We start from the raw sequence: 15,576 nt of genomic DNA on the forward strand, positions 1-15,576 counted from the left end.
TAAGATAAACTTTACAGAGGAGGAGGAAAGGAGGCCACCCAGAAGAGCATTGGAATAGTCAAGTCCAGAGGGGACAAAGGCAAGCATGAGGGTTTCAGCGGTAGATGGGCCAAGGTAGGGGGCAGAGACAGTTGATGTAAAAGAGATAGAAGTAAACATTTTTTGTGATGGAGAAAATATCGGGATAGAAGCTCAAATACAGAATCAAATAAGATGCTGAGATTACGAGGGAGATGGAATTGATGGCAAGAAAAAGACTTGGATTTATATAGCGCCTTTCACAACCACTGGACGTCTCAAAGCGCTTTACATCCAATGAAGTACTTTTGGAGTGTAGTCACTGTTGTAATGTGGGAAACGCAGCAGCCAATTTGCTCACAGCAAGCTCCTACAAACAGCAATGTGATAATGACCAGATAATGTTTTGGTTATGTTGATTGAGGGGTTATGTTGATTAGCCAGGACAAGTAGTACAGATTTTGTGATGCTGGCTTATACTAACTCTGTCGACCTGGCAGGAATGGCGCGGCGGTGGTTAATATGGCTATCTCCTACATTCCCACAGTGTGCATGCCCTTCACCTTCATCAATGTGGTAATGTCAGGTTCCAATGGCATAATTTGGCACTGGCAAGATTTTAATTTGTGATCGGGCTGCATCGCCCAATTCATCAGGGAAAGTGAGCGGTCGATAGGATGGAGGATGAGGAGGCACAGGAAAGTTAATTAATTCTCTTTAAAGGTTTCCCTGTCAGCCAGGAGGAGCAGAAGTGCTCCTCTGCCACTCACAGGCTTCTCTTGCGCTTCCTGCAACTGTGGTCACCTCGAAATCCACCTTAATTTAAATTGACAGTAACTGTTTCCTTGGGTCCACAGTGACTGCCTGCAGCTGACGACTTGCCACACCCACCGCCGGCGTCCATGCCAACCCCTTTGGCTTCGGGCGGGATTCAGCATAGCAAGATTTAAATGAGGCCCGAGAGTTAAAATTGCCCAGGCCTCACATTGGCGCAGTCATGGGCTCTTCCCACCTGCCCCAGATTAAAATCAAGGCTGATGGTTTTGATCTTCCCAATGTTTAGTTGGAGAAAATTGCAGCTCATCCAAGGCTAGATGTTTGTCAGTGCACAGAACAGTGGAGGAGTTGAAAAATGTGGCAGAGAGGTTGAGCTGGGTATCATCATCAGACACACAGAAACTGACTCCATGTCAGATAATATCGCCAAAGAGCAAAAACCATGAGAGGAGGGGCCCCAAGTGTGGATCTTTGGGAGATTTTCAAGGTAAATAACCATTCTATTAGACCATGGCTTAAGCGATAAACTACAGAACAGAATGTTAATAATAGACAAGTAAGCAACAGCAATGACAATACAACAAATTTACAGTAATATATTTATTCTTCCTCAAATGTAGAAAATAACAGTAAAACGCAAAATAAAACTGCACCTGAGATAGGGTCCCTTGATAATAACTTTATTTGGAGCCTCCTGCCTCTCTCTTTGGTGACCTCAGAAGGACTGGTGTCCTGGGAACATGTTCCCTGACACATATCCCTGGTACCCTTTGACATTTGACCAGGAACAAAGTGTCATAAATGTATCTTCGTTATTGCATCAAGTTCCTTCCTAGGGTAAAATTAGTGAGCAATGTGCCCTTACATGTAGATCCATCATCTTACAGGGCTACTTTTAAAACAAAGCCAGCAGGTAAACAAAGTTATAATTAAAATTTTAGCAGCTAAGTGCCTTACTGACTCACAAACAGACACCTTTTTGTGTTCCTTTTTCATCATCCAGACTATTTTTTTTTAATATGAACCTGGTTTTAACCCTGAAAGTATTGTAATGAAACAACAAAAATAATAAACCAGGGATAAAATACTACATTTTATCACTCATGCATCATCCTGTACAAGAAAAGTTTAATCAACGATGTACTAAAACTGAATTCTCGGAGCTACATGAACATGATCATGACCCTCTGGTCTTACCTATGGAGAACCATTTGGCATTTGCTTGATATTTGTCCAAGGTTATACCTTGCAGCCAGGGTTTCCACTTCTGTGCTTGCCAGCTCACTGTTTTTTGATCATTAAAGTAAAAGGGCAGAAAATCACAGGCTGGCATGTGGAAATGGAAAACTTCACCCTGCAAGTCTCCAGCTCTCCTGGGGTACCTACAATGGTACAAAATCCCAAAGCTGAATGCAAACTCCCTGAAAGTACTGCTTCAGACATCTGAAGGCTTGCCAGCAACGTCATGAGCTTGGGCTGGAATTGTTATTCAGAAATCTCTTCAATAGATCAGAGACTTGTAGGGTGTATGAGATGGCATAGCAGAAATGGTCAGATTGTATAGGACACTGAGCAAGAATCCTGCACCTTTCTGGACTCGTTTGTTGCTCCAATGCATTCTGCAATCAGTTACCTTTCTTGTTTTGACTAGTAGAGTTACATTAACTTTATAGACTTACCTGTATCTTTATCCATAGCTTCTGCAAGTTCAGAGATAGTCATCCTTTGCTTTATCTCCACTTCTTTCTTCACCTGCTTTTGTTTCATTGGAGCAATCTTATATTTACCTTTCTTGAACGAGATAAACAGGAATTTACAAAAGAATACATTTGTAAAAGGTAGCTAGCAGACAAGAGCACACTGGAGGAATTCAGTACTGCACTGGAGTGTCAGCCTAGATGATGTCCTCAAGTCTCTGGAGAGGGCTGTGGAATTGTACCTAGCATGGGATAGCTTCAAAAGAGGGCAGAAAATTACAAAGGGAAAAATAGCTTAACTTATCTATTGGAGGTTGGTTTCTATATTCAAAGCTATTGCCTCCATGAGCAACTTTAAATATGAGTAGTAGCACTCATCTCTAAAGCTTTTGGGTTCAAGCTCCAAACTAGGACTTGCATATATATTCTAGTTAATATTTTAGTGCCGTACCGAGAGTGTGCGGCAATGTCAGACAGAGGTGCCATCTTTCAGATGTAAGCCTGTCTGTCCTATTGGACCTTAAAAAAATCCCATGACACTTTTTAAAAGAACTGGGAATTCTTCCAATGTTCTGGCAAATTTTCATCCCAACACTATCAAAACTGGTCATTCATCCAATTTTGCTGTTTGTAGGACTTAGATGAGTACAAATTGGCTGCCATGTTTCCCTACAAAATGACAGTGATTACACTTCAAAAATAATTAATTGTCTAGGATGATTTTGGGACATCCCAATGACATGAAAGGTTCTAGCAACATCACGAGTCTGGGTTGGCATACTTATTCTGAAATTTCCTCAATAGACCACAAATGCAAGTTCTTTCTTCCTTATTGAATGTGATACAGTACCATCACACACTGCCAGTGGAAGCAGCACAAAATGCAATACGGGAGGCAAAGATAGCCAAGTTTCTCTGAGCCACATTAGCTTGCTTCTGTAAAAGTTTTATAAATTTTAAGATTTGTATTTCAGAAAATGAGTATTATTCCTACTTCACATGAGCAGAACAGCAAAAAAAATTGTAAAATGTTGTGGCCTGTCAATTTTTTAGATTACAGTGCAACACTTTCCTTGTTTACTGCATGACAAAGTCCTTTTCCTGTCACAATGACCAGTCAGCCCATCACAGCTCATTCATCTAGAAAATCTACAGTTCCCCCATCACAGCATCGGACTCTCCTAGTCTCCCAAAATTGAATACCTTCTTTGTGTCTCAGTGAGGAAAACTGAACAGAGTACTCAAGACGCAATCTGACCAAACTACGTTTCCTTTAATCACTTTTCAAGGATTTTAGAATTTTAGAATTCAGCAAAGGAGGACCAAGAAATTGATAAAGAAAGGGAAAATAGAATATAAGAGTAAACTAATGAGAGACATAAAAACAGACGGTAAAAGCTTCCATAGGTATGTAAAAAGGAAAAGATTAGCGAAAGTAAATGTGGGTCCCTTACAGGCTGAGACAGGAGAAATTACAATGGGTAATAAGGAAATGGCAGAGAAATTAAACAAATACTTTGTGTCTGTTTTCACGGAAGAAGCCACAAAAAACTCCCAGAAATAGTGGAGAACCAAGGGTCTAGCGAGAATGAGGAACTGAAAGAAATTAGTATTAGTAACAAAAAAACAGTACTGAAGAAATTAAAAGGACTGAAAGCCAATAAATCCCCTTAACCTGATGGCCTACATCCTAGGGTTTTGATAGAGGTGGCTATAGAGATAGTGGATGCATTGGTTGTTATCTTCCAAAATTCCATAGATTCTAGAACGGTTCCCGCAGATTGGAAGGTAGCAAATGTAATCCTGCTTTTTAAGAAAGGAGGGAAGAGAGGCAACGGGGAAGTACAATTAGCCTAACATCAGTCGTATGGAAAATGCTAGAATCTATTATTAAGGACGTGGTAACAGGGCATTTAGAAAATAATAGGATTGGGTAGAGTCAACACGGATTTATGAAAGGGAAGTCATGTTGACAAATCTGGTAGAGCTTTTTGAGGTTGTAACTAGTAGAATAGGTCATCATCATCAAAGGCAGTCCCTCAAACGAAGATGACTTGCTTCCACACCAAAAGGGTTGAGTTCATGGATGTTTCAATGAAGGACCCGATGTTCCAGTCCTGAACTCCTCCAACTGAGGGGGTGGAAGATGCCTGTGTGTGGATTTTTTTAACCTCTGGTGACCGTTGCACATCAGCCACCACACAGGCTTGACAGAGCTAGGCCTTTATCGTGTGGCAAGGGTAAACCAGGACGACTGGAGACCTGCTCTGCTGCACAGATCTAGTGCACGCACATATCGCAGTGTGGGCTGGCCTGTGCTGTTCCTGTGCCCTCGGCTCTTCTGGGCTCCGCACCCTCATTTGCCGCACTTCCATCACGATCCCGTGCCGCACCTCCGCCACGATCTCCCACAGCTCAACTCTTGTCACATCTCAGCCACGATCTCTCACTGCTCTGCCTCAATCATTCACCGCACCTCCGCCACGATCTCTTGCCGCTCATCCACACCGACCTTCCCGCTCCTCCGCCATGCCTGGGCCCCGCCAATGCTCTTGCCCACGCTCTAACCGCCGACCTGGGCCCCGGTGACGCCAGCCAGTCACCCACCCCGAAGCCGCCGCACACTCGCGCTGGAAGTTGTAGTGGCTTGCTCCAGCTCTTACACTCCCGACCTGCGGTGGTGTCCTCTCGCAGGTAAGGCAGAACCAATGGACGTGATGTATTTGGATTTTCAGACGGCATTCGATAAGGTGCCACACAAGAGGTTATTAAACAAAATTAGGGCTCGTGGGATTTGGGGTAATATACCAGCATGGATTGAGGATTGGTTAATGGACAGAAAACAGAGAATAGGAATAAACGGGTCATTTTCGGGTTGACAGGCTGTAACCAGTGGAGTGCCGCAAGGATCAGTGTTTGGGCCCCAACTATTCATAATCTATATCAATGATTTGGATGAGAGGATTAAATGTAATATATTCAAGTTTGCTGAGGATGCAAAACTAGGTGGTGTAATGTATTTGTTTCATAGGTTCTTTGCTTAAGAACTAGTTGGATTATTAGCAAATGGTTTAACAATCACACTACACATTACCAATTTAACTATTTTAATTGTGCACGTTAAACAAACGCCCCCTGCAAGGGGGGGGGGGTCACACTCTAAAATAATGTTTTAACCAGTGCCCCTTTTTGGGGGGGGGGGGGTTTAAGGGCACTAAAAACAGAAATTATACAAGTGCCCCCTGGCTAAAAGGGGGGGGGGGGGGGGGAGGGCACTAAAACCATCAAATTAAACAAATTAAACTTTAAACTTAAATGATCAAATTAAAATTTGGTTGCCGGGGGTGATGATGCACTCCAGTCCCCCCGGTGTCCACCTCCCACAGAAGGCCGTGAGTGTACCACATTACCAGTTCATCCACCAGGCTCACAACCACCTGACTCATCATGGATTCCACCAAACCCAACTGGTTGGGGTTTTATTGAGTCTTGTGAACATCACGTGACTGGCTAAGCCACTCCCAACTCAGCAGCTCAACAACTATTTTTGTAGACACAAATAAACAAGTGCCCCCTGATTAAAGAAGGGAGGGTGGGGGCACACTCCAAAAAACTTTTCAAGTGCCCCCTTTTTTTTTTGAGGGCACTTAAAACACTAATTATATAAGTGCCCCCTGGCTAAAAGGGGGGGCACACTAAAACCGGCACAATAAACAAATTAAACTTTAGATATTTAAAATCAAATTAAGATTTGGTTGCCAGGGATGATGATGCACTCCAGTCCCTCCGTGCCCACCTCTCATGGAAGGCTGCGAGCGTACCGGTGGACACCGCGTGCTCCATCCCCAGGGATACCCTGGCTCGGATGTAACCGCGGAAGAGAGGCAGGCAGTCGAGCTGAACGACCGCCCGCTGCTTGGACCGGCTGATGGCCCCCTTGGCCGTGCCCAGTAGCAGTCCTACGAGGAAGCCCTCGGTCCTGCCTGCTCCCCTCCGCACAGGGTGCCCAAAGATCAAGAGTGTGGGACTGAAGTGCAGCAAGAAATTGAGGAGCAGCCCCTTTAAATAATGGAACAGGGACTGCAACTTCACACATTCAATAAAAACATGGAACATCAGCAGCTCAACAACTCTTTTGTTGCAAAAACAAAACAAACATTAACTCAAGTGCCCCCTTATTAAAGGGGGAAGACACTCCAAACACTTTTCAAGTGCCCTTTTTTGGGTTTTGGGGGGTTTTTTGTGGGGTTTTTGTGTTTTTTTTAGGGCACAGAGAGGCAAATTATACTAGTGCCCCCTGACTTGGGGGACATTAAAACCGGCAATTAAAACAAATTAAACTTTAAAACATGTAAAATCAAATTAAAATTTGGTTGCCGGGGGTGATAATGCACTCCAGTCCCTCCGGCGCCCACCTCTCGCAGAAGGCCGCGAGCGTACCGGTGGACACCACGTGCTCCATCTCTAAGGACACCCTGGCCCGGATGTAAGCACGGAAGAGAGGCAGGCAGTCAGGCTGAACAACCCCCTCGACCGGCTGATGGCACCCTTGGCCGTGCCCAGGAGCAGTCCTATGAGGAGGCCTTCGGACCTACCCGCTCCTCTCCACACAGGGTGCCCAAAGATCAAGAGTGTGGGACTGAAGTGCAACCAGAATTTGAGGAGCAGCCCCTTCAAATAATGGAACAGGGGCTGCAACCTCGCACATTCAATAAAAACGTGGAACATCAGCAGCTCAACAACTCTTTTGGGAGGGGAACAAAATAAACATTAGATCAAGTGCCCCCCCGATCTGGGGGACACTCCAGACACTTTTAACTGCCCTCTTTTTAAAAAAAAATTTTTTTTTTGTTCTTTTGTGGTCTTTTTTTGGGGGGGGCATTAAAATCATATAATTTACAAGTGTTTCCTATAAAAGGGGAGGGGGACACTAAAACCCGGCATTTAAAACAAATTAAACTTTAAAACATAAAATCAAATTAAAATTTGGTTGCCGGGGGTGATGATGCACTCCAGTCCCTCCGGCGCCCACTTCTCGCGGAAGGCCGCGAGCGTACCAGTGGACACCGCGTGCTCCATCTCCAAGGACACCCTGGCCCGGACGTAAGCACGGAAGAGAGGCAGGCAGTCAGGCTGAACGACCCCCTCGACCGCCCGCTGCCTGGATCGGCTGATGGCACCCTTGGCCGTGCCCAGGAGCAGTCCTACGAGGAGGCCTTCGGACCTGCCCACTCCTCTCCGCACAGGGTGCCCAAAGATCAGGTGTGTGGGACTGAAGTGCAACCAGAAATTGAGGAGCAGCCCCTTTAAATAATGGAACAGGGGCTGCAACCTCGCACACTCCATAAAAACATGGAACATCAGCAGCTCAACAACTCTTTTTTTGGGGGAGACAAAATAAACATTAGATCGAGTGCCCCCCGATCTGGGGAACACTCCAGACACTTTTAACTGCCCTCTTTTTTTTTTTCTTTTTTTTTTGTGGTGGTTTTTTTTTGTGATTTTTTTTTGGGCATTAAAATCATATAATTTACAAGTGCCCCCTATAAAAGGGGTGGGGTCAGCAGCTCAACAACTCTTTTGGAGTAAACAATAAACATTAAGACCCCGAGTTTCCACATGATTTGCTCCTGATTTTTAGGAGCAACTGGTGGAGAACAGAGTATCTTAGAAATCGGAATTCTCCACATTTAAGTTTTCTGCAGTTCTAGTCAGGTAGAACAGTTTCACTTTTGAACAGAATTTTTTTTTCCAAAAGGGGCGTGTCCGGCCACTGACGCCCGATTTGAAAGTTTCCACAGTGAAAACGTACTCCAAACTAACTTAGAATGGAGCAAGTGAAGATTTTTGTAGGCTTGAAAAAACCTTGTCTACACATTAAAAAATCAGGCGCAGGTTACAAATTAGGCGTCGAGATCGAGGTGGGGGGGGGGGGGGGGAGAGGAAGTCATTATATTCTACAATAAATCCTTAGTTATACTTATACAAATATTATACAAATAAATCCAATCTGAATAAAAATTTATAAGCAAAGAAAAGATTAAATAAACCATGTTCCTACCTGTGTGAAAGTGCTTCAGGCAGGCCTTTCAGGCAGCGGTTTGCCGTCGGGACCAACCAACGGCAGGGGGAGGCAGGGAGAAGGCTGCAGGAAGCCTCATTACTTGAGGCAGCCGTTCCCGACGGCAGGGTGGGGGGAGGCAGGGAGAAGGCTGCAGGAAGCCTCATTACTTGAGGCAGCCGTTTGCCGTCGGGCCCGATGGACGGCAGGGGGAGAAAGCTGCAAGAAGCCTCAGTGCTGATCATGGAAGGGCAATGTGGTTTTATTAAAAAATGTTAAAAATTGAACAGTTACAAAGAATTTGAATAGTCTCAAAACAAGTGCATGTGTCCCATTTATCACAGTCTATCTTTAATTACAGAATGCACTCCCTCACCCACAGAAATATCAAGAAAATTAAAATACAAGCCTTTGCAAGGGTTCAATAAACAAATTTTCACTTTTTCTGCAGCACTTTTTAAAATGGCCGAGTGCCGATGTTTCCTTCAGACTGCGCGTGCGCGAATGCTCCAACGCGCACGCGCAGGGTTGCCGGCACGAAAAAAACTCATTTAAATTGTACCCGCCCCCTCCTTACAAAATCGGCGCGAGTGGTAGGCTCCGCCCCCTGGGCGCCGCGCCAAGCAGACATCGAGCTGCAAAGTGCTCGAGAATAGCGCGTTTTTTTTCAGGCGCCGTTTTCGGCGCGAAAAACGGGCGCCCAGCTCGGAGGGGCGCCTGTTTTGCCGCGTGTGGAAACTTGGGGCCCAAATCTTAAACAATAAATCGTGCCCCCTGATCTGGGGGACACTCCAAACATTTCTCAAGGCCCTTTTTTGTTTTTTTGGGGGTTATTTTTGTATTTTCGTAGGTTTTTTTTGTGTTTTCCAACAGCTCCACAACTCTTTTGGGTGGGAACAAAATAAACGTCAGATCAAGTGCCCCCCGATCTGGGGGACACTCCAGACATTTAACTGCCCCTTTTTTTAATAAATGTTTTTTTTTGTTTTTTTGTGGGGTTTTTTGGGCATTAAAACCATATAATTTACAAGTGCCCCCTATAAAAGGGGAGGGGTCAGCAGCTCAACAACTCTTTTGGGGGGGGGGCACAAAATAAACATTAGATCAAGTGCCCCCCCCGATCTGGAGAACACTCCAGACATTTTTAACTGCCCTCTTTTTTTTCATTTTTTTTTAGCAGCTCAACAAACCTGTGAGCATCCTCACAGGTGCAAACATTACAGGTGGGAATGTAAGTTGTGAGAAGGATGCAAAGAAGCTTAAAGGGGATATAGACAGGCTAAGTAAATGGGCAAAAACATGGCAAATGGAATATGTGTGGAGAAATTTAAAGTTATCCACTTTGGTGGGAAAAATAGAAAAGCAGAGTATTTTTTCAATGGTGAGAGTTTGGGAAATGTTGGTGTTCAGAGGGACCTGGGTGTCTTTCTACACGAATCATTGAAAGTTAAAATGCAGGTACAGTAAGCAATTAAGAAAGCAAATAGTATGTTGTCCTTTATTACAAGAGGATTTGAGTATAAAAGAGTAAAGACATCTTATTGCAATTATATAGGGCACTGGTGAGACCGCACCTGGAGTATTGTGTACAGTTTTGGTCTCCTTACCTAAGGAATCATACACTTGCCATAGAGGGAGTGCAACAAAGGTTTACCAGACTGATTCCTGGAATGAGAGGACTGTACTACGAGGAGAGATTGAGTAGACTATATTCTCTAGAATTTAGAAGAATGAGAGGTGAAACATATAAAATTCCGACAGGGCTTGACAGAGTACATGCAGAGAGGATGTTTCCTCTGGGTGGGGAGTCTAGAACCAGGGGTCCGTCTCAGAATAAGGCGTGGGCATTTTAGGACAGAGATGAGGAGAAACGTCTTCACTCAGAGGGTGGTGAATCTGTGGAATTCTCTACCCCAGAGGGCTGTGGAGGCTCAGTCTTTGAGTATATTCAAGACAGAGATTGATAGATTTTTTTTGGATATTAAAGGAATCAATGGATATGGGGACCGTGCAGGAAAGTGGAGTTGTGGTAGATCAGGCATGATCTTATTGAATGGCTCAAGGGGTCTAATGGCCTACTCCTGCTCCTAATTCTTATGTTCTTTTCATATGAGATGGAACTTCTCCATATATGTAGACAAACTATTCAGCATGGTGGTTGCTCACCTTCTAGATGTAACCATAATTATTTCTGCATTGTTTAGTGCTCGGTATGCACTATTTTTCTTGGTATGCACTATTATTGTGCAATGTGTCTATGTCTCTTGCACTTACAACAGAGATCAACCATATGTTTGACAGTTATCTATACTGATACCTGATGGCTCCATGTGCATCAGTATAGAAGTGTAACACATTTTCAATGCCACCATTTGCATAATTGCATGAACTTTCCAACATTAGTATAATGTTTAGTCATGATTAAAGTGTAACTTATAATGACTAACTCTACACTACGTCACGAACTGAAAAATGCAATATTGTTCAAGTTAATTGGAGCAGCCCACCTTGGCAATGAAGAAATTGACATAATTGCAGTTTTCTAAATGGGAGGCAGATAATGTTTATTATTTCATTAATCTATGTCAGAAAATGTGAACCGGCATAGACTCTCACAAATGCCACTTAATGGTTAGATATCTATGTCATGCAAGGTGGTAAGTCAGAGAAGAAACTACCACCAGACCAAAAACTGTAATAGATGACCATACCTTTTTGGTGGCTAAAAGCCTGATGAATAGGAGGCTGAATTTGTTGATGTCCCCAGGTAACCAGCTTTGCTGCAGAATCAATAGACCTGGACATAGCCTCGAGTCATATGTATCTCTCCATCTCAAAGTATGGATCGCATGGTTACACCTCTTCCACATCACAGGCTTCAGTCTGAACAACAATCTTCTCATCATCATCACCAACTGGGAACAAAATCATTTATTTATAAAGCATTTTTAAGACTGTCAACATTAATAAAATTCTTAAACGTATAAAATGTATAACTCATTGGCTGCAAAGTGTTTTGGGAAGTACTGAGGAAGTCAAAGGCGCTATATAAATGCAAGTTATTTTCTTTATAACATGTTTATCATAAACATTTTATCACCACTGTTACTACAATATTACAAAAATCCACAAATTCAAATTATTAATTTAAAAAAATACTTGAATGCTTAAGCTAGTAAAACCAGGAAGGTCCCAGTATTGATGATTCATTTGGACTGAATTAGCATATCCCTGCTTATGCACATGTGTATGGAATTCAGTTAACAAGTTAGGTGGTTGAAAAAAAAGGGGCATAAAAGAATATGGGAACAGAGATGTGGGATTAAGATTACTGCTCATGAAAAGGATGAGGATGACCATGTTATGCCTGCCAGACTCTGACATCTTGCTCAAGTAGCCATTCTTCATTTGTGTACCTAGACAGTGAGTCTTCTTAAATGTTGATATGCTTCAATCATCAACTCAGTAGTGCATTTCAAAGCATTACAAACCTCTTTAAAAAAGTTTATTCTATTCTCCTTCCTAAATCTTTTACATTTAAGCTTTTACTATGCCTCTACAGCCCTCAATCGCCAAAAATTTTCTATTTCTATCTACTCTGTTCCATCCCATCATATTTTAAACACCACAATCAAATCACCCCATAATCTCCTCTGACAAAAACACTCCCAACTTTAAGTGTTTCTTTGTATTTGTATCACACAGCATCCTGGTGAACACTGTAACCTGTCCATTGCCTCAACATCCTCCCTATAGCATGGAGCCCACAACTGTAAGTCTAATTTTACTGAGGTTTTATATAGATTCATCATTGCATCTCAACTTTTATATTTTCTACCTTAACCATAAAACCAATATTCTATTAGCTTTATTTATAATCTTGTCCACTTGAGGTGCTACTTTTAATATCTTGTGATCCTGAACCCCCAAGTCAGCCTAACCTCGGAGATGGGAAAATTATTGGAAAGAATTATGAGGGACAGGATAAATCTTCATTTAGAAAGACATGGATTAATCACGGACAGTCACCATGGATTTGTTAAGCGAAGGTCGCGACTGACTAACTTGATTGAATTTTTTGAGGAGATAACAAAGAGGGTCGATGAGGGTAGTTCATTTGATGTAGTGTGTATATGGATTTTAGCAAGCTTTTTGATAAGGTCCCACATGGTAGACTGGTCACAAAAGTAAAAGCCCATGGAATCCAAGGCAAAGTGGCAAGTTGGATCCAAAAGTGGCTCAGAGGCAGGAAGCAAAGGGTAATAGTTGATGGGTGTTTTTGTGACTGGAAAGCTGTTTCGAGTGTGGTCATGCAGGGCTCAGTACTAGGTGCTGGTGGGAATCCCTGGCCCAAGGCCACCCTAAGTGGAAGAAGAGCATCCAGGAGGGTGTTGAGCACCTCGAGTCTCGTCACCGAAAGCATGCAGAAATCAAGCGCAGACAGCGGAAGGAGCGTGCGGCAAACCAGACTCCCCACCCCTTCCTTCAACCACCGTTTCTCCCACGTGTGACAGAGACTGTAATTCCCATATTGGACTGTACAGTCATCTAAGAACTCACTTTTAGAGTGAAAGCAACTTTTCCTTGATTTTGAGGGACTACCTATGATGATGAATACTAAGTTCCTTGCTATTGGTGGTATATATCAATGATTTAGACTTGAATGTAGGGGGTATGATTAAGTAGTTTGCAGAAGATACAAAAATTGGCAGTGTAGTTAACAATGAAGAAGAAAGCTGTAGACTGCAGGAAGATATCAATGAACTGGTCAGGTGGGCAGAACAGTGGCAAATGGAATTCAATCCGGAGATTTGGGGAAGGCCAACAAGGCAAAGGAATACACATTAAATTGTAGGACACTGAAGTGTAGAGGCACAAAGGAACCTTGGAGTGCATGTCCACAAATCCCTGAAATTAACAGGCCAGGTGGATAAGGTGGTTAAGAAGACATACGGAATACTTGCCTTTATTAGCCGAGCCACAGAATACAAGAGCAGGGAGGTTATGCTTGAACTGTATAAAACACTAGTTAGGCCACAGCTAGATACTGCGTGCAGTTCTGATCACCACATTACAGGAAAGATTTGATTGCACGAGAGAGGGTACAGAGGAGATTTACGAGGATGTTACCTGGACTGGAGAATTTTAGCTATGAGGAAAGATTGGATAGGCTGGGTTTGTTTTCTTTGGAATGGAGGAGGCTGAGGGAAGACCATTTTTGAGTTGTATAAAATTATGAGGGGCCTCAATAGAGTCGACATGAGGGACCTATTTCCGTTAGCAGAGAGAGCAACAACCAGGGGGCAAAGATTTAAAGTAATTGGTATGAGAAGGAATTTCTTCTCCCAGAAGGTTGTGAATCTGTGGAATTCTCTGACCAGGGAAACAGTTGAGGCTAGCTCATTGTATTCAAATCACAAATATAGATTTTTAACCAATAAGGGAATTAAGGGTTATGGGGAGCCGAGTCCACGGCCACATCAGCCATGATCTTGTTGAGTGGCGGAGCAGGCTCGAGGGGCTAGATGGCCTACTCCTGTTCCTAATTCTTATGTTCTTATGTAAGAGGTTTAGAGGGGATTTAAGGGGAAATTATTTCATCCAGAGTGGTGGGGGTCTGGAACTCACTGCCTGAAAGGGTGGTAGAGGCAGAAACTCTCACCATATTTAAAAAGTACTTGGATGTGCACTTGAAGTGCCATAACCTGCAAGGCTACTGACCAAGAGCTGGAAAGTGGGATTAGGTTGGATAGCTCTTTGTCGGTCGGCGCGGGCAGAATGGGCTGAAATGGCCTCCTTCTGTGCTGTAAATTTCTATGATTCTATATCATGTGTGACTTTGATAAGAGCCCTTCCTGTACTGTGGCAGGGGCGGAAACCTGATTGGAAGGATTCAAACATGGAGTTGTGGGAAAGATGGGCACTCATTTGGGAGGCGACAACTTGTTCAAGGACTTTGGAGAAGTAATGGAGGTTGGGGCAGTAGTTTGCACGAACAGAGGGGTCAAGAGTTGTTTTTTTTGAGGAGAGGGGTGATGATGGCCAGATTTAATGGAGATGGGATCATACTCGAAGGGAATGAATTGTTAACAATATCAGCTAACATGGGAGCCAGGAAGGGAAATTGGGTGGTCAGCACCAAGGGTCGAGGGAGCAGGAAGTGGACAAGATGAGCGCAGAGGGTGATAGGAGAGAAACTGGAGGAAGGTGCGAGTTCAGGACCCCAGCCGGGGACCTCAGGGGAAGTTTGGCCCGGTGAGCAAGGCGAAGGGAGGAAAGTGGCAAAAGCAGCTATCCTCAACAATGAGTCAACACCTGGAACAGGGAATTGGTGGGAAAAGATGGTATAAATCTTTACTTAAATTGAATAGACATAAAACACAAAATATCCCACCCATCCTTGCGTTTCACAACGATCTCTGCCGCCTACCGATCAGAGCTCCGCTGACAAGCCACAATACAAAGCATGTTAATCAGTAATTTACCGGGAGCCGCATCTGACCCTCATCACTCTCTGGAAGCCGCCATTAGATTTCCCACAATGCACGATATCGCCTAGCGCAACAAAGAAACGGGTGAAGCCACGTTTTCTCCATCTTAGTAAAGGAGACTACATTCTGTACCATGTACCGATCGATCGCCATCTTCGTAAAGGAGATTCCACTCGAAGCCTTATAGCGGCCATGTTACTAAAGGAGAGTACATTCTGTGGCATATCACGATCGCCATCTTCGTAAAAGAGACTCCATTCTGTGGCATATCCTCGACCACCATGTTAGTAAAGGGTGAGGAAATACAATGTTAAAAACTCGTGTTAGCTGAAGCAGTCAACACCAAGGAAATAGCAGAAGCGACATTTCACATTATAAAGCTACAAAGGAGCGACAAATCTGCTGGAAATGGTGTTCTAATGCTGAGAAGAATGGGCACTATTTTAAATTAAAACAGCTGTTGCGACCCAACAGTAAGCCTTCAAATAACAGCTTATATTTATATCGCGCCTTTAACGTAGCAAAACGTCCC

General features: G+C 43.5%; 1 protein-coding gene across 6 annotated transcripts in view; it reads right to left on the bottom strand.

The window, feature by feature from the left end:
* The window catches only part of mtif2 (mitochondrial translational initiation factor 2), a 68,339-nt gene extending 53,260 nt beyond the window's left edge, over positions 1-15,079 (bottom strand). For 2 of the 6 annotated variants that reach the window (XM_070889578.1, XM_070889574.1), the window contains exons 1-3: positions 15,039-15,079; positions 11,265-11,468; positions 2,475-2,586 (exon numbers count right to left, since the gene is read on the bottom strand). In XM_070889578.1, the coding sequence (XP_070745679.1) occupies positions 2,475-2,586; positions 11,265-11,468; positions 15,039-15,050 (328 nt within the window). In that variant the 5' untranslated portion in view covers positions 15,051-15,079. Of the gene's footprint in view, positions 1-1,448; positions 1,628-2,474; positions 2,587-11,264; positions 11,469-14,947 lie in introns of those variants that run through there. The other 4 variants (XM_070889575.1, XM_070889577.1, XM_070889579.1 and 1 more) reach the window with 4 other exon arrangements.
* Between the last annotated feature and the right edge of the window lie 497 nt (positions 15,080-15,576).

The sequence above is a fragment of the Pristiophorus japonicus genome, chromosome 9, assembly GCF_044704955.1.
Source record: "Pristiophorus japonicus isolate sPriJap1 chromosome 9, sPriJap1.hap1, whole genome shotgun sequence".
Taxonomy (NCBI): Eukaryota; Metazoa; Chordata; class Chondrichthyes; family Pristiophoridae; genus Pristiophorus; species Pristiophorus japonicus.